Here is a 20,332-nt window from a genome sequence, read left to right as displayed (position 1 = left end):
TCAGTGTAATTAGGTGATAACATTGTGTCTTCCCTTTTAAAAAGCAACCCCTTCCCCTGAAGCCGAATGGTTTATTGACTTACTGATGACTTAACCATCATTGTGTAATCATACAAGCTCAGTATACTGTGTGGTTTCACTCTGGTGGTTTTTAAAGGGAGGTGCGGTGGTGGAAAGGGACTGAAAACCTGGACAAGACAGAGGTTTGAAACCAGCTGCAGATGTGGCCTCTGGCTGTCTCTCCTCTCCTCTTTTTTATTATACCTTTTGCTCTCATTTTTTAATATATACTGCATATTCTACAGTATATCATACTAAAGGATGCTATGTGAATATTACCTTTGAGTCATCGCTAGGCTTGCTTTTGACGTCAATGGGGTATTCCCGGCAGAAAGTGTCTATTTCGGTTGTTGGAAGCTGAGGTCTTATTTTAGCTGCCAGGTTAATTGTGTGTAGCTGGGTGTGTCCACGCATTGTCCCTGAACCATGACCTTATAAGGTCATTGTTCCCAGTGGTGGAAAGTAACTAAGTACATGTACTCTGAAGTACTGTACTTTTTGAGGTACTTTTACTTTACTGGAGTATTTCCAATTTTCTATACTTTTACTTCTCTTATTTGAAAACTTTAGTTACTAGTTACTTTGTAGATTTTGATTATTATTACAAAACATTACACTAATCACTTAGGCCCTATTTAATCTTCTGCTATTTTCAAAAGATTTTGTATACATTTTAGACATAATGATATCTTGTGATTCTACATAATGAGTACTTTTACTTTTGGTAGGCCACTTTTAAGTAAATTTTGATGCCGATGCTTTTGGCAAGTAAATTTTGATTAACAGACTTTCATTTGTCACAGAGTATTTCTACATTGCAGTATTGCTACTTTTATTTTGAGTACTTTTCCCACCATATCCACTGCAGGTTCCGCTCTATTCACATTCACGCACGTACGTACTACGCACACACCTTGCCTCACTTTCACTTAACTGTCATGTCATGGACCCAGCAGTCTAATTTATCCAGTAGTCTGGAGGGTGAATAATGATTCTAGTGAATCAAGCAGGTTTTTCATGCCACCTCCCCCCCCTTCAGCGTCTGAGCCTGCTGCCCGCAGTGCCAGCCTGGCTCTGCCCTCATTTCCATTTCCCCCCACAACGGCATCACTGGAACGCCTGGTCTGATTTAGCCATTCCCGGCGCTTGTGCCATGTGAAGGCTGTGTGTGGATTTATTTTTTAATAGGGATGGAAAGTTCCTGTCCACTTTGGGACTGTAGAAACACTTTCCACCCAGCGGGGGAAAAGGCCCTGTCCAAATATCATCCTGGAAAGCCACAGGTTTAACCCTGTCCACGGTGTGAGGACAGACCCGGTCAACCGCACCATCCCACACCAGTACATTCTTACACTCTCCCGAGTTAAATCAACACACTAGATTATAGAAGTTTAAAGTCCCATTAACCGCTTTCAACCTGGCATCACGTATTTTGGCAATGTCATTATTAGTGCTAGCGTTGTGAGCTTGTAGATCTCCTATTTTCATTACTCACTGAATGACTTATATCATATGGCTTAACCTCATATAAACCCTAGTGCCCCTATTCTGGGGCTGGCGATTCAACAAAAACAGCAGATCTGCAAGATCACATGAGAGGGTAGATCGACTATTTTCAGCAAAGATATATGTACAGTACGTAGTGTAGAGCTGAAAACAGGAGGGGACCAAGTATAGAGCCCTGTGGGACTCCAGTTAAGTACGTAAGTATATGGGGCTTAATTGGTTGAGAGGTTAACCTCAATAGAGAGCTTGACCCCAAAGCTTTTCCTTCTTGACATCCATCTTTCTGTGTCACCGGCTCCTTGTTTTTCTCATTACTCTCTCTCTCTCTCTCTCTCCGTCTCGTTCTCTCTCCAGCCTCCTCCACATATTATCTCCCTGCAGGGGTGTCACACCAAATTCTGGGCCCTGGGTACAAGGATTCACTGCGGGCCCCCCATGAATGTTCTTCATAAGGGGAGGGGGTTTAACCCATTTAGACTGGGAGTGGGAATGCATTGTTGCGCATTATTTTGTACTTCAACTATTGATATACAAGCTCACAGAGCAAGCTTGCAGATCTGCTATTTTCAAAAATCATGAAAATCCGTTTTTTGGAAAAACCTATGTTTCTACGTCAATGGTTTTGGTGCTCAAACTTCTTCATGTGAAGGACCCCCAAAATGCTAAAAAATAGCAGATCTACAAGCTGGCAGCGCGGCACTCGGTGCCGCCCTGTGATCTTGTATATCTGCTATTTTTCAATAGCTAAAGTATAACATAATGAAGACCCCTCCACCTTGGGCCCTAGTAACTCAGTCCAACTTTTCCCCCCCTTGTGACGCCCCTGTCTCCCTGCTGTAAGTCTGCTCTCCTTTCGTCTTTCTTATCTGCTCCGACTCACATCAAATAAGTCTCCAACAGTAATTTCCTGCCAGCTGGTGATTGGCCAGATTGCAGCTCAACGTCGCCGGGCTGAAGGTGACATTACTGCACAGCCACGACGAGTGCCAAGATGATTATAATTTGTGTTTGAGCCGTTGAACGTCAAGCTCACACATGGCGATATTGACCACCAGAGGTGTAAAGTAACTAAGTACATTTGCTTAAGTACTTGAACTTAAAGTCCTACTGTGCAATCATTTTGAGGTATTTGCACTTTACTTGAGTATCTAGGGATGGTCCGATCAGGTTTTTTGGAACCGATCACCGAGCACCGATCACAAAAGTTTGATCACCCGATCCCGATCAATCAACGATCCGATCAAGTTATTATTTATATTTTCTAAATGTTAATGTTTTAACTTTATTTCATTCATTCACTCATGAATTCATTTATATATTTGCCTTATAGTTATTTACCAGCATTACTATGTATTTATTATCATAGCAGTAACTAATTATTCCTTCAGCACTGTGGAAATCAATACCCCAAAATGGCCTCAAGTGGGCATACTGAACGGCTGGTTGATCAGATGCACCGATCCGATCCGATCGGTGAATTTACCTTTTGATCTAAACCACCGATTATCGCCGATCATGCTTTGATCGGCCCGATCCGATCCATTGCCGATTGATCGGTAACATCTCTAGATATTTCCAATGCTTTTTACTTCTAGCCCACTACATCTCAGAGAGGCAACCCTATATACATTTCGGTCATTTGGAAAGCCGATCTACAAGCTCACACTGCGTCGCATTGTGAGCTTGTAGATCTGCTATTTTCAAATATTTTTAATACATTTTAAAACATGTGAAATGGGGAATTCTGCATAATGAGTACTTTCTACTTTTGTACTTCAAGTACATTTTGATACCAAAACCTTTGTACTTTTACTCAAGTACATTTTGAATTCCGGACTTCTACTTGTAACAGAGTATTTCTGCATTGCAGTATTGATACTTTTACTTTAGCAAAAATATACCTTTCCCACCACTGATATTGACATATCGTCACATGTAGCGTAGTTTCCTCCCATTGATCGGTTGTTTAGTAGCAGGTTAGATCACCTCTCTCTGTGGATGAGAGTGAATCAGCATCCGCTACATTCTGCATGGGCTATTGATCGGGTGATTAGTTGATTGGTTCCCTCTCCTCGGTGAAGCCCCTATGAGCGAGGGAAGACGTGTAAATCTGTCTACCCTGTCAGCCATCTCTCATGACCCTGCAATCTGAACCACTTAAACCCTATACTACATTGACCGAGTGGTCCCTCGCCTCCTTTTCTCCCTTGACACCAACTCTCTTCCCTGAAAATAGCCTTCCACAAGCTCACAATGCGCCGAGAGCTTGTACTGTACACAAGCTATTTTTCCATCACCGGTGTCCTCTAAATCCGTGTCTTGGTCATACTTTACTGTCATGGCCTCAGTGGAGTTAAAGCTAATGTTGGTTAAGAGGGAACAGTCTTATCGACCCATCAGTCTGTGCTCTCTCCACGGAGCAGAACAGGAATCCATCTCCCAGCGTGCACCGCTTCCACGGCCCGCAAAGCCGGGCTGCTTTGTCTCCATGCCCGCTTTCGCCGTCTGGGTGCACTTATAGTTTTATCTGTACAACCTTATCTCTTTCTCTCTATCCATCCCTCACTCCTCAAAGACTGGAGGAGGGGAGGGGAGGAGAGGGCAGGAGAGGACATGAGACTATAAAGCGGACTGAAGGAGAAGAGAGGAGAGGAGACAGAGTGAAGAGAGAGATAGGGGAGGAAAAAAGAGAGGAGACAGCTCAGATAGAGGAAAGAAGAGATGAGAAAAGATAGGAGAGGACATGGAAAGGGTGGAGACGAGGGGAGAGAGGAGAGGAGGCCCGAGTGAAAAGAACCAAGAGGGGAAAGGAACACGAGAGACAAAGGAAAGAGGAAAGGAGAGGAGGAGAGAGGGCCTGAAGAGGACCGTGCAACGTGCTGATAATGAGCAGCAGAAGAGTCCATTCATAGTGAGATCAGAGCAATTAGCTCCACGGTCTGAATTGAGGAACATAGAGGGCCATTAACAAGAGCCGGCCATTTAGCTCTGTGGCATCTATTGAGCTGTCTGCCCCTGTGAGACCCAGTGTGTGTCTGTGTGTGTGTGAGTGTGGGTGTGCGCTCCTTCTCTGCGGCCTACGAAAAAACGGACAGACAAATCAAGTGTCTGTGAAAAGAGAATGCTATTTGTCCACTGTTGCCACCATGTCTTTCACAACTGGGATGACTGAGAGAACAAAATGTTTCATTGGTCTCTCGGGCACGTTAGTAATAGTATTAGGATTCTCGCCGTTCTCTATCTCTGCCTGCAGCTAGGTTGGATGGAATCTATACTCTGGCTCCAATGCCTCGTATATGCACCGCTGTGTGTCGGTGTCTCGCACACCAAAAATAGCAGATCTGTAAGTACACAACACATCATGGGTGTGGCGGGTTGTGAGGCTGCAGATCGGCTATTTTTGGTGCACGCAACGTTTAAATCAGGCTTTAAAACGGGCTCTACTCGAGTCTTACAGTGTGTCCGTCAGTGCTGTGTCTCTCAGACTGGTTATACAATGTCTCAAGTGGAGCTCGAGTAGGAAACCATTTGTCTTTAATGAGCCAGAACTGGCCTTGGTGGAGAGCACTACAAAGCCAGTACGTGGCACGCGGCCTGTTCTGGGCGTATCGGTGCACTGGCTGCTTGGTATGGTGAACACACTGGTGAGGCGCTTGGGACAGTTTGAGATGAAGGATGAGTTTAATCAAACACACTTTCGGCCTAAATTGACATTTATTGCGGCCCAAATCAAATCACACATCGACATCCATTTGGCTCAGTGAATTACATTTGTGGGGGTAAACCATTTTTCAATGTTGCCGTCCGTCCTTTAGCCTCCAGCGGTTGGGGTTTGGCATGCAGGCTTCATTTTACTGGGCTACGCTACAGCCACTGGAGACCAATGGATGAGCCCTTGTGGTTTATTGCCGTATCCAAATCTCATTTGTTAATGATTACATCCTATGTGTATATTCATTTCATCATTTCACTCATACATGATGTCAGATAATTTGATATATCTGAAGTGAACTGAGCAAAGCGTGTGTGGGTGTGGGTGCGCGCGCGCGCGCGCGCGTGTGTGTGTGTGTGGGTGTGGGTGCGCGCGCGCGCGCGCGCGCGTGTGTGTGTGTGTGTGTGTGTGCGTGTGCGTGTGCGTGTGCGTGCGAGTAATGAGGTATTTTGCCTGTGTGCCCTGTGTTAGATTCAGTATGAGGGGAGGGTATAGGCCCGGGCCAATTAAGATAAATTAAGCCGTGACAGGTAAGTGATTTGAGTGAGATTAATTAAGACGCTGGCAGTGAGATGGCAGCTAATCTGAGACTGTGTGATCTAGACGAATGGTGCGCTAATATTAGCCTGCATTGTCTGCCACTGCTGCCAGACAGAGAGAGCGAGAGAGAGAGAGAGAGAAGGAAGGAACAGAGTACAAAGGGAGATGTCTGCAGCTGCTGTTGAGGGAAAGATGAGAAGATGAGAGGAGAGGAGAGCTGTTGCCTTCTGAGGCTGAAAAGAAGATGAGAGCTCTTCTTGTGAACCCTGTCAGGGGAATACGAGAATGAACATGAATGTGATGAGATTCTTCATGTCACTCCTTCACCCTCTTCCTCCTGTGACCCTCCCTTCTCAAGTACAACTCGTATGTCCTCATGTGCTTTCACTCAAAGCACAGGCCCTTTTAGGCCTGAATTATACCTAGGTATGCACCGTTGTTGTGCACAGAAAATAGCAGATCTATATGCAATATTTGGTTGGTTGATGTCAACCTTTTTTGTTCCTAAAACCCTCGCCCTCCTGTACCATCACCTCCACCATATTTGACCTTGATGATTCACATGACCTTGATGGAACATTTCACCACATCCACGCAGCTCATCTTCTTCAGCCGTGAGCGTCTTAGAAAACACTCACAAAGTCTGATCAGACATATTTCCTTCCTTGAGTCAGCAGCACTGCCACTTGTAGCACACTCACACTGGCGTGCATGCATTGGTGTGTGTGTGTGTGTGTGTGTGCCATTATCTCATAATGTCTAAGGTTCCTCGTGGCGCCCCACACAGCGACTCATCTCTCATCTTCTCTGCAGAGATCCTGAGGCGTCTTTTGGTCTCAGCTAAAGCTGCCTGGAATTAAATGTCTCCTCAGCCTGATGGATCTGGGAATTCATTGTCTTCAATTAGCTTTCCGATATCATCTTATATTACTGGAGAGGAATATTTTATTATCCAGCCCTTTCTTTACTTTTCGAAGAGATGTTTCATACATGCCCCTCGGGGATAAATACAACGCCACGACGGCTGAGCTGTTTTCTGTCTCTCTCTGCATAGCCTTTTAGCGATTGCTTAACCACTTACTGTAAACCCCCAGGAACGCTAGGGATCATGCGGTCAATTTAGAGTATAAATGAACTGCTAAAAAATATGTCCAATTATTAGTAGTCCCACCTGACCCCTGATCCATCTCTCTGCCGTTGAGTGTGCCTGTTTTATTTCAGTCATTTCGCCCACAGCAAAACACCACACACTCTTGTTTGTTCCATCACATCTGTGTAATATTCAACAGAGGAGGAGGAGGAGGGTGTTATCATGAATAAAGCACTTTGTGAACCGCAGATGGCTCTGAAGTGAATAACAGGATATGGAAGGGAAAGGTATTGCTTAGACTTTAAGCAATACCTTTCCCTTCCATATCCTCTAAGCCCTGGAGGGATGGTGTCTGCGTAACCACAGCTCTGCCTCCCAGAGCGACGTGGGTTCATCTCTGCATGAGGCGTTCTTCTACTTCACACAGGAATGAATGACATGCACATCTGTGCTGCACGCAGTGCAACATACGCAGAAACACACACGGCATACGCACTGATTTTTTTCACCACAGCTGCATCAGCGTGGCTTTTTCTTGGTCACCTTGTGAAGGTGTTGCTGTGTTAGCGTGTCTGTGTGGACAGATATTGTCAAAGCGCTAGTGTCGAAACAGTGCAGTAAAAACGTTTACAAGCGTCTAGATCATAATGAAACTTTACAGGTGTGTTGTTAAGAATAAGATCATAATATAACTTTACAGGTGTGTTGTTAAGAATAAGATCATAATGCAAGATCATTATGCTAACAATGCAAATTGCAAATGGATAAGCCTAAACAAACCAGTTCACTTGAACAATGTAAAATAAGATATCTGAACGGCTACATTTATTTTATATACAATTAAAATGTCATGAACCAGCACAGGTATAGGGGGGCTTGCCCAGGCTTGATTTTTCTTCCGAATCGCCAAAATAAGCCTGGGTTTCCGAGGCTACAGCTTGTATGGTCCCATGGCAACATGATCTATAGTACTATATCAGTGAATGTGGAGAGTGTGTTTGGATGGTGTGACTGTCTGAAGGCTCAGTGTGGTTTAAGGAAACCAACCTCAGAGGGTGTGTCTGCCTTGTATCTTAAATTTTCCCCCCTACATCTTATCTTGAAATAGATGTGGCAGCGCATGCAGTGCAGCATCAAATTCAGACATGAAAATCTCCATGTCATTTTCCTCCTTGTCTAGACCAGTGGTCCTCATAATGGGGAAACCCAACAGGGGTCCCCCTTGGGGGGGTTCCAGGTTACAGGTCTGTAACTTCGAGAGTTAGGATTTTTTTCCCGTAAATTAAAGCCCTATAAAGGGTCGCACAAAATTTGTGAAAATAGCAGATGTACAAGCACACAATGCCTCACATCGCCAGGCGTTGTGTGCTTGCAGATCGGCTATTTTCACTTTTTAAAAGAAAAACTAAAAAAAAGGAAGGTTTTGGACTTACAAGGTTTCCACCTGACCACGACGCTATACAATAGTTACAAAATAGGGTTCCTGTCCAAAATGGGTTAAAATAACATTTTACAGCGTGGCTTGGCGTCCTGGAGCAGAAATATCGTAATCATAATATTATAAAGGATCTGTGTTCCTACAGCATATCAAACTGTCCTCAAAGGTTGAGACTCACTGGTCTAGACATCCACGGGCTCAACGGGGAAGGGGCTGCCATGCACTGCACTGCACTTGCCCCCCCTCCGCCCCACACACCCTTACCCCTCTGTCTGTTCCCCTCCAGGGCACAGTGTGACCCACACAGGCACCCATCCGGAAGGCCCTCGCTCCACCCTTATCCCCACTGTCCTCCCGTCTTAGCCCCCCCCCCCCCCCACACACACACACACACACACACATACACACACCCTCCATAGATCAGCCCATGCCCTACCTATGTGACCTCAATAAGGGTGCATACCCACCCCACCCCACCCCGACTCCCTGACCATGACCTATTTACATATATGAACACACACACACACACACACACACACACACACACACACACACACACACACACACACACACACACACACACACGTGCAAACATACCCAAATACTATTTCCAGATGAGCCCTGTAAAGCCCCCCCCCCCCCCCAAGCCTATAAAGCCTATATTTACTGTATTCATACTTCTGAATAGCAGGTTAAAGAGCTGAATGATACCAAGCCCTAGATTTCAGGCAATTTCAGATGTTTTTCCTATTAGTTTAATGAGCTTGTTGTGATGACATCAGATACAGTATTATTATTATTATTATTTATTATTACACAGCTGAATGGCCCAGACAGTAGCTGCTTGCATGTCTGGCTCGGTTAATCATGGATAATATTGTCTTTGGAGATTTGATGTGTGGCTGACTGTATATCCACTGTGCAAACAGCCCTGATCCATGCTGATAATGCATTAGCGCGGCAGGACTTTCGACACGTCCTGCAAAGAGCAGCAGGAGTGCAAGTATTTGAAAAGACAGGCTTGTGCGGTGCCTACACAGACACAGTTTAATTCTGACTGAGAGTGTACAGAATGGACCCTCTGAATTGTGTTGCCTTGCATGGACTGTCTGTAATGATTAGATTTGATATTGATTTTTTTTTGTCATGAATGAATCCCAATCTTCCGCCGTCCTCTTCAGACTCCACTTTAGCCCGTAGCACTTACTGTAGCACTCGCCCTAGCCTCGACGACCTTGCAGGCTTATGCAAAGTCTAAAATGTAATTAGACCGCATGTCATTGTTGACCTGGCAACCCTTTTCCATTTCCTAAAAATGAATGTTTTTGGACACAAGGTTTACGGCAGCGACGATATGCATTTATGACAGCAGGCATGAGTAGGAGGTATGTCTGATGCAGTGCTATTTTAACGCTCTTATGCACTTACTTGCATAAGTGTGTGCGTGGGTTGATATGTGTGGAGTGACTATACTATACAGCCTGCAGTCTTCTATGTATGTAATATATGTGTGAAATTTATATATAGGATGTTGTTTAGTGCAGTCGACGTTCTAAACAAAGTCTATGAATATTTGATTTAAAAAAAGCTGGGAGACATCGAGCCAAGTAGGAGCTATTACTGATATAGGGTTGCTCTGACACTGGACTGCTGGCCTGGATAAAACTGCAGCACCCACTCAGTAAACTGGCACAGATTGCATTTGCTCATTAAGACATTTTAGGGTAAGCGTGGATTTGTGGTGTTATTGTTGTGCCTAAAATAGGAGCACGCCTCCTACACTTAGATACCTCTGCGTATGACCCAGCCTATATTTACTGTTGTATAGTCAGTGGCTTTGATTTAACGAGGCTAATCTACCACGTCCTGGCTCATGTGTGATGATACTTTGGTCCACAGTTCAGTGTTCACTGTGCCGGTTATTACTGCAGCGATGCAAGTGTGCAGACTCGTGAATCGCTGCCCTCCATAACCCTCCTGTCTAGCATCAGGATCTTGAGCTCCATCCTAGTGTATCTACGTAGGTGGTGCACCTCTTTCCCTTCCTAACTGTGCCCTGGGTTACTTGGTTCCCAGTCAGTTTGCTTGCCACCAGTTCTGGGTGCCTGATGCAGTGCCCAGCCTGCCTCATCCTTCTCTCTCCCTGACCTTGTCTGCAGCCCGTGGGAACAGTGATGTAAAGTTTACTCAAGTACTGTACTTAGGTACAATTTTGAGGTATTTTTTCTTTTCTTGAGTCAATTTCCAATACTTTCACTCCTCCTCCACTACATCTAGGATCCAAATATTGTACTTTTACTTCACTACAATTATTTGAGAAACTTTCAAGTTACTAATTTAGTTACGTTGTAGATTTGGATTATTATTACAAAACCTACATTAACCACTTCAGCCCCTATATACATTCCGGCCATTTGAAAATAGCCCATCTAAAATCGCGATGCGACACATTGTACCTATTGAGTACTTTTGCTTTTGGTACTCTGAGTACATTTTGAGGCCAGTACTTTTGTACTTTTACTCAAGTGCATTTTGAATTCCGGACTTTTAACTTATAACTGAGTTCTCTACATCGCAGTATTACTTTCACTTCAGTACAAAATGTGAGTACTTTTACCACCGCTGTTGTAGATTTATATAAAACTGTCAATGTATGTGCTACAGTATGTGTATCTGTCACTCTTCACTACAGTATTGACTTGATAGCAGCTGTCCATCTGGACAGCTGAGCTGCCCCATGCTCACTCCTAACGTCATCAGTCCATGTATGGAAGACTTCTGTAAGAATAGACTTGTATCTTTAGCCATTCTTGTACTGCTGTGCTCCTATAAGAAGGGACTGGCCCAGACAGTCGGGAGCGACACTTGCATGTGTGTTGTCTCAGAGAGCTCTCGACTTTGTTGTTAATAAACATATTGTATTCATCGACACTCTACCTTGTGGAAATGCAATTTTATACTATATACTATATTAAGATATAAAAAATGCTATTGCACCGCTGGGTCCACCCATGTGACACCATGGGCCATTGGTAGCATTTGTGTATAAACGCCGTCCCTGGCGTTTTCCTGCTGTACTGTGAGTGTCCATACAGCAGTACCGACTCCACTGTAGCTACAAACAGCCGCCCTCCCATGTCAGATTTCCACACTCTCCTCATCCCATGCAGGGCATTCCGGGCAAGTGCACCCTCCGTACCTTCTGAACCTGTTCCTCAGTCCAGAAGCAGTCCAGTCCAGCCACAGAGATATTTGAAGTCCTCGACTACCTCTAGCAGTTGGCGCGGACACTCGCAAATGGTTTTGGTCCTTTGTGTTAAATGCCAATACTTTTGTTTTCTTGGCATTGAGCTCGAGGGCCAGATTTCCTGCTCTCCATTCCAACTACTGCCAGTTCTCTTCCTAGCCCTAGTCAACTTGATCTGTTTCACTTTGTCCTCTGATTGGTTTGCACAAGTGTCTTCTACAGCAGGGGTCTTCAACGTTTTCAAGCGAAGGACCCCTTAGTTGAGAGAGAGATGAAGCAGGGACCCCCTCTACATATTGTATAAATGTTTGATTCAGATTTTCATCGATTTCATGATCCTACCACGCAAGGATTTGGCGGACCCCCTGTAGTAACTCTGAGGACCCCCTGTTGAAGACCACTGTTCTATATAGTATTGTATACAGTATCCATATGTTCTAAATGTATTCTCTTTGTGTTGTCTGTTTCTCTAGCTGGGACGAGAGCAGCTCCATCAGCAGTGGTTTGAGTGACGGCTCGGACAACCTCAGCTCCGAGGAGTTTAACACAAGTCCCACCCTCAACTCCCTTCCCACCACTCCCATTGGCTCCCGCAGAAATTCCGCTGTAGTGGTAAGTGCAACACATGTGAACGTGCACGCATGCACACACACAAACACACACATTGACACAGCTGTGTGGTGTTGATGGATTGGCCACAGAACAGCGCCAAACTGTTAATCCAGAGCAGTATTGATGAGGTGCTGAGTGATTTGTAATACACACTCTATCAACATGTTATATAGTGAGGAGAAGAACATGCACACACATGCTCTCTAAAGCCCACACTCACACATAAGCGCGTGCGCACGCACACACACAAAGGAGCTAACAGGACATTATGTTCTGCAGAAACGTACCATGGACCCATGCCGGCTCATTGTGTATTCAGAGCACGCATGGTGATGTTTATCACCTCTGCAGTGATCGATATGCACCATGCATGCTACAGAGCCATGCATGCTGCATGCCAGACCACGAGGACGATGGATTGCTTCAGTGCGTTCGATCCTATAGGATTGCTTTATATCTATCTGTACATCCAGTACATGCATTCCTGCACATTATTAGTGCATTGGTTCAATATACCATATTTTTTTATGTTAATGTTTCATTATTCAAATCCTTTGCCAATTACTTGGGGACCCACTTGCAATACCCTCGTGGCCCTACATTGGGCCCCGGTCTCACAGATTGAGAATCGCTGCTTACGCGGAGCGTTTTCAAGGCTGCGATTCTCATCTCCCCCGGGATCAGGCTGTAACTGTATGGGTGCCAGACAGCTTCTGTTAGGTGTGGGTGTGCGTGTGCGTGTCTGTGCATGTGTGCATGTCTGTTTGTATGTACGTGCGTTTCCCAGTCTGTCTGATGTAGGTCACACCTCCACATGAGTGTGGGCTGTATGGATGAAGTGGTGGGAGTTGAGAGAGAGAGAAACAGACAGAGAGAGGAGAATCAGGGTAACCATGGCAACCTTTACACAGGGATGCTGAGATTGCGGAATGGGCCTTTGTCTTCCCGCTGTACTGAAGGACATGACTAGAACACAACCATCTGTACATACAGTAGATAATCACACACACATGCAAGCACGCGCGCGCGCGCGCGCACACACACACACACACACACACACACACACACACACACACACACACACACACACACACACACACACACACACACGCATACATAAATATACGCAGGCATATACACACAGGGCCATCTGCAGCCCTGCATCCGGGCCAGTCAGCCGGACGAAAACCGGGGCACCTCCCTCCTCCTCCAAGCCTTGTTGTGGTAGTCATAGTAACCATCAACCCCCCCTACAGCATCATTACCATGGTAACCAGGCATCACCAGCCCACTTTCCTCCTCGGTCTGTGTGGCGTTCCAAGCACAAAATGTTCAATGTTCCCCTCTTTCTCTCAGAGACACAAGTTAGCAGCACCGTAAAATCCTTCAGTGTTCATTCATCCACTTATAACTCTCAGGGTTGTCACGATTTAATGATTTTTTTTACTGATTAATGATTTAATTGTGTTTTTTGGCATTGAACAACGGAACATATAAATAAAGATTACATTTCTGTTAGGCTTTGAGGCCTTGTAAGCGAATATTGCACCGGGCAGATTAAGCCAAATAACTTAAATATACAAATAAATTACTGACATATTTAACAACTTTGTACTTAAAACCTGTTGGAAATATTTGAACATGTATGAACATTTTTCAACATGGAAATGGTCATGATGGTTATGATGATGTAGATAATTGCAACCAGGTGATGTAATAATTGTGACCTATATATCTATATATCACAATTTTTGTCACACACTGTTAAATGGGTGTGTTAATTTAACTCTTGGGGTATAAAAATGTACTCATATGACAATTGTATAACAGTTATCTGTTTGTCAAACTCCCCCCCACCCCCCCACCCCCCCACCCGTGTCTCAATAAGCAAGAGAATGCCTGTGAGGAAATTACAATGTTTTATCAACATTGTGCCGTCCTTTGTTCCAACTGCAGAGTACACACACACACACACACACACACACACACACACACACACACACACACACACACACACACACACACACACACACACACACACACTCCTCCTACACATTCCTGGTGCGATGTGAACCTGTCCATGGGGGTCTATTGGTTTTAATAAGAAGAGGAATTCAACATATGAGTCTCCAGGGCAACTGGTGTGTTCAACTGCCTTCACACAGGCCCTCTGGGCGCTGTGTGGGAACCGTTGAACCAGACACCTTGTTGAGCCTAAAGCAGAATTACACAATTTAACAATACCGGTTCCTTAACGGATCCTTTTAAGTTTCAGGTTCATAAAGAAGCTTGTAAACCACCAGTATTGTAAATGTGTAGCAGACATGAAGTCCACATTACCAGCTTTAACAATGTGATTAAACCGGTTACAGAAATGGTTCCAAACCGATTCCAGTTCATCAATGTTGGATCCGGTTTCCCAGGTTTCCTGATCCCAACCCTACTAAGGCATAGTGTAGTGTATAGTGTGTATTTACCTTGCCGTGATGTGCCCTCCAAGTATTTGTGAGATGTCTTCAATACGTAGGTCATCGCTTCATTTAGGCCTAGAATTATTGAATGCTTTAACTATTCAAAAATAGTAGATATACAAGCTCACAGCGCTGCGAGCATGTAGATCTGCTATTTTTGAAAAATCTTGAAAATTAGAATTTTGACCCGATTCTATAAGTGTCTTTTGAATCCTTCTACGTTTTTTTTTGAAAAACCTTATGTTTTTGTGTCAGCAATCTGGCCAGCCATCGTCAAAGAAAAGGTCCTTTTCACTTAAATGGAGCTCATTTAGTCTGTTCTTGAGTAGTCTCGCGTGGCCAGACTGTTGCCTCCGCGATTTGGTCAAATGCTCCCAGCATACAGTCTGGCAAACCGGAATAGAAATGATGAGTGCAAGATAAAGCGGAAGTGAAGCCTCCTCGTCACTTCCGTTTCCATCTCACATCGCACACATTTATCATTATATAAATAAAAATCATATAAGCATGTTTAGCTTGCTGCTTAGCAGAAATGACATTTTAAAATATATTTTCTTGAACGGTAATGCTCGTTTCCATTACTCGCCGTTAGGGAGCTGCTGTTCCAGACTCTATATAGCATTCAGAGATTGTGGAATAGTTGTCTGGCTACGCGAGACTAGTTCTTGAGAGACTACTATGTCAGTGCTTCTCAAACCTTTTCATGTGAGGACCCCCAAAATGATATGGATTTGGCCACGGACCCCCATCTCAAAATATTTAGTTCCAGGGACCACCCAGAAGCAAAATTTTAGTTACAAACGTTCGCTTTGAAAATACATATATTAAAAGATTTGCACACATTTTCACGACTTTTTCAAAAATAGCAGATCTATAATCTCGCAGCGCGGCACTCGGTGCCGCGCTGTGAACTTGTATATCTGCTATTTTTCACTGGTTAAAGCATTCAATAATTCTAGGCCTAAATGGGTTAAAAATCGCCTTGAGTCCTTGAGTCCTTGTCCTCCCCTTGAGTCCTTGTATGAGCAGTTCTGTCTGTGATGTCAGTTACTTTATGTGTATGAGCACAGTTCTCCATGCTGTAGTGTGGGATATGAATGAACCCTGGTTATGGACAGGAGGAGAGGGTTTGAGTGTAGGTTAACCCCAGTGCCCTACAGACACACACACACACACACACACACACACACACACACACACACACACACACACACACACACACACACACACACACACACACACACACACACACACACACACACACACTCAGGTATCAGCGCACACGTACACGAAAAGCCCCTAACTCAAACTTGACCTCTTCACATTTCCTATAGATTAGTGTTTAACATTCTTCCTTCCTTCTCCTTATTGGATTACCTTTAGAGTTCAATGTTTATTTTCCCTGCTCACTGTGTGCGCGCGCGTGTGCATCAGTATGTGTCCGTGTGTGTCTCCCTACATATCCCGGTATGTGTGTGGTTTTCACGTGCAAGAGATATCTGCATGGGTGGTTTGAGTGTGTGTTTGTATTTATGCGTGTACACGTGCGCACATGCGTGTTGGTGCCGACATGTGTGTGTGTGTGTTCTGTCTCTTTTAAACAGCATGTGGCTTGCTGGCCCAGTCTCCTTGCCTTTGAAGTGTTTCAACAGAGCATGAGATGAGAGCTTTGAGAGACAAAACTGACCCAGTTATTGGCCTGAAGAAATCACAGGGCTGGGGATCATCTTAGTTTTTCCTGGACTCAGAAGCGAACAGTCTAGACCTTCCCAATTCTCTGTTCAAATTTCACCAAACAGTGATGTAAGAATTAGATAGCCATACCTACGCATTTCATTTATTTAGTTATTGGTTGGACATACGGGTACACATTATTGTGTATTATTATTTTATGCTTTAACTACTGAGAAAATAGCAGATATACAAGCTCACAGCGCGGCACCGAGGGCCGCGCTGCAAGCTTGTAGATCTGCCATTTTAGAAAAATCGTGAAAAGTTGAATTTTCACCCGATTCTATAAGTGTCTTTTCAGCAATCTGGCTCGCCATCGTCAAAGAAAAGGTCCTTTTCACTTAAATGGACCTCAGTTAGTCTGTTCTTGAGAGACAACTATGTCAGTGGTTTTCATGTAAAGGACCCCCAAAATGATATGAATTTGTCCACAGAGCCCCATCTCAAAATTTGAGTTACAAACGTTTGCTTTGAAAATACATATATTCAAAGATTTGCACACATTTTCACAACTTCACAACTCAAAAGCTGTGAGCTTGTATATCTGCTATTTTTCAATAGTTAAAGCATTCAATAATTCTAGGCCTAAATGTTAATATACTGTATATATTTTGATAGCATATGATGTATTTGTACATTTAACCAACACCTGGTGTCCCTATTCTCAGTCAAAATATTGCAACATTTGGCAGATCTGCACACTTGATGCAACGCTCAATCTTCTCCTCGTGTCTCTCTGTCAAAATTAAATGGACTTTATTGGTATGAGAAAACATACGTGTACATTGCCAAAGCAAAAGGACAAACCCGAAGTTGGGCAGATGCTGAGCGGGGGTAAAAAAACGTTACATTTATTCTGGATGAAGGGCGAAAGCCTACAAACGTTGCAGTAGCAATCACGTTATTTGCAACTGGAGCCCACAATGTTTGCTTTCATTTTACAGAAATAGTTACATACATACACATAGGGAAGGTTAAACAAATGTTTCAAAATGTGTTTAAAGGTAGTCGTTCTGTTTGTATGTACAGTAGTTCTATGTACCGAGATCACTCGAGGCAGACAGTGCAGGAATACGTGTATGATTACTAGTCTTTAAGGTGGTTGTGTACAATTTGACATATCTCTCTGTCTCTCTCTCCAGCTGCGTACGGATGCAGAGAAGAGGTGTCTGGTGGAGAGTGGCCTGTCCTGGGACAGCGACAACACCAAGTCCGGCCGCAAGAGCCTGGGCGGCGGCGGCGGCGGCGTCTACGACACGGGCAGCCTCAAGACGGAGTCGGCCAACAAATGGAAGAAGACGCGGCCGCAAGGGGAGGGCCTGGAGGGAGGCCGGGGCGAGCTGAAGAAGCCCCAGACCCTGGGCCAGTCCAACGCCTTGAGGAAAGGCGGGCGCAACCCCCCCGTGGGAGTCACCTCGCCCATCGCACACACGCCACCACAGAGTGGGATGAAACTGGCTGGTGAGTAAGCACATAAACATTTTATAGGACAGTGATTTTATGACTGCCGTTTTTTACCTTACCGTAAGCCTTAAACTGAAAAATAGCGGCAGATCTACATGCTCGCAGCGTGTCGCAAGCAATCTTTCCGGTGCATGACATCAGCGCAAAACTAATCATAATCAATTTACAACCCTAAAACCAAGTGTTTTTCTTGCGAGGACCGGGACAGGTCCTCACAACGTCTGTTTCTCAAATTCTACCATACTTTTGGTTCTCACAAGTACTGTATAGTAACACACACGCATGCACTCACTCACTCACACACACACACACGCACACACGCATGGTGGTGTTGTCATCGACAATGGTGCGCTCCTCTCCCTTCCTGCCCCTGGCCACCTCATAACGTCGGGTAGAAACCTTGTATCTCCACATCTGACCTTTTAATGTTTTCTTTCGACACTCGTATCTCGCAAAAGTAGAGAATATAGCCGATCCACAAGCTCACAATGCTGCCCGATCTGCTGTTTTTCTCTGTTCTGGAAAGATCTGGATGTACTCAAAGTAGGGACGCCAGGTCAATGGTGGTTAAGTGTGTCTGTGGGTTTATAAGATATTGAGCCCATGAAAAGCATTAACAACAGCAGTTGGGACATAATAATAACTACATTGGATCCAGTGGAACACAGCTTGTATCTTTCCATTTCCTGAAAAAGTCATGGTTTTGGACACACAAGGCAACAACATGCATATCGTTGCCATCAACCTTTTTCGTTAATTGACACCCTACTTCGCCATGCAAAAGAGTTGCACAGATGTAGTGAAAATAGCCAATCTGCAAGCTCACAGCGCGTCGCCATGTGACACGCTGTGAGCTTGTAGATCGGCTATTTTCGCTATTTAAAAATGTTTAAATAAAAAGGAAAGGTGTTGGACATGCTAGGTTTCCACTCCACAGCGACGATATATGTAATATGGATTCATATGGAGATCACATTCCACACCCACACGCACACAGACACACACACACACGCAGTGGGTTTGTCGGCGTCGACAGTGACGCACGCCCTTGTGACCTCATGCATCTGCCTGTCATTCTCGTGGTTTCACAGGGAGTCGAGCTGCCTCGCTCCGAGACTTGTTTTTCTGCTGACACCGTCTGTTATCCCCCGTCTGAGCACCGACGTGCGCCCGCGTGTCGTGGGAGACGGTCGACTGTGTCCCCAAGTGTGTGTCTCTGTGTGTGTGTGTGTGTGTGAGAGAGAGAGAGAGGGGGAGGGAGAAAGAGAGACAGACAGACAGACCTAGGGCCTGTCTCTCTGCATGGTGTAGACAGAATGATGAACATCTTAGTTTATCCCAGAAAATATTGCAATTCTCAGGGCTTTGCACTGTCTGTCCCACAGTGGCACAGTGCCTTAGCCACACACACACACACACACACACACACACTGTCAGCCAACCCTCAGAAACCGACACATTTGGAGACTAGGCTACGGATTCCCCCTCCAACATCAGAGAATGTCTGAGTGTGTTTGGGCTGACATAAGACGGGGCCCCTTCATCATCACCGCATCAGCCAACAGCAGTCTTTTCCAATCTGCACTCCTCTTAAATCCAATAATAACTGATTAATTGGAGCTCTTGAACTTGGTGGCAGATCCCTGCATGTCACGTTCGTATAGCGATGGCACCGAGAGCAATAATAGCCTGGCCCTATCTTATCACAGCCTGCTTCAATGGGCATGTTTGGCATATCTGTCAGTTCAACAGCTGGCACAAACACAGGACAGCGCACACAGTAAGACGCACAAACACACGCACACACACGCGCGCTTGCACACAAACACACAGCTGGCAGGACAAACATGGGACAGCACGCACAGAGAAAATGGCTGTTTATTCAGCCACTGACTGACTGTCTATCTTAGCCTGGCGTACAATGCCACCACAGCTAATATCCTGTTGTGAATGTGTGCGTATCTATCGATGTGTTTGTGTGTGACCTGTGTGTGTGTGTGCTTGTGTAGCTACGGAAATAACACACAGATGGCGTACTTGAAAGGCAGCTGCACAATCCCCACCATTGTGCTTTTTATTTGTGTGTGTGCGTGCGTGTGCAACCCTTTTGCCTGACACATTGAAAGGAGCATGTACTTGCACATGCACACACACACACACACACACACACACACACACACACACACACACACACACACACACACACACACACACACACACACACACACACACACACTGACAAGAGTTTTATTTATCCCGTTGTTTGGGGTACAAGTCCTTTATTCTGCTGATGTAAATTCTAGCCACCCGGTACAAAAATAAAGCTCGGACGAGAAAGGCAGTGCCACTGGGCAGGAAAATGTGTGTGTGTGCGTGCGTGCGTGCGTGCGTGTGTGCGTGCGTGCGTGCGTGTGTGCGTGCGTGCGTGCGTGTGTGTGCGTGCGTGTGTCATGCTGGTTGG

General features: G+C 45.0%; 1 protein-coding gene across 2 annotated transcripts in view; it reads left to right on the top strand.

Annotated features, from left to right (window-relative positions):
- nav1a (neuron navigator 1a) overlaps nt 1-20,332 on the top strand; it is a 146,940-nt gene that overhangs the window by 100,837 nt on the left and 25,771 nt on the right. For both annotated transcript variants that reach the window (XM_080734307.1, XM_080734306.1), the window contains exons 5-6: nt 12,067-12,205; nt 17,550-17,868. In XM_080734307.1, coding sequence (XP_080590433.1) covers nt 12,067-12,205; nt 17,550-17,868 — 458 coding nt within the window. The remainder of the gene's footprint in view (nt 1-12,066; nt 12,206-17,549; nt 17,869-20,332) is intronic.

The sequence above is a fragment of the Nannobrachium achirus genome, assembly GCF_963921795.1.
Source record: "Nannobrachium achirus genome assembly, chromosome: 9".
NCBI classification, from domain to species: Eukaryota; Metazoa; Chordata; class Actinopteri; order Myctophiformes; family Myctophidae; genus Nannobrachium; species Nannobrachium achirus.
The sequence above is the reverse complement of the archived record's forward strand: the minus strand, read 5'-3'. Positions and strand labels throughout refer to the sequence as shown.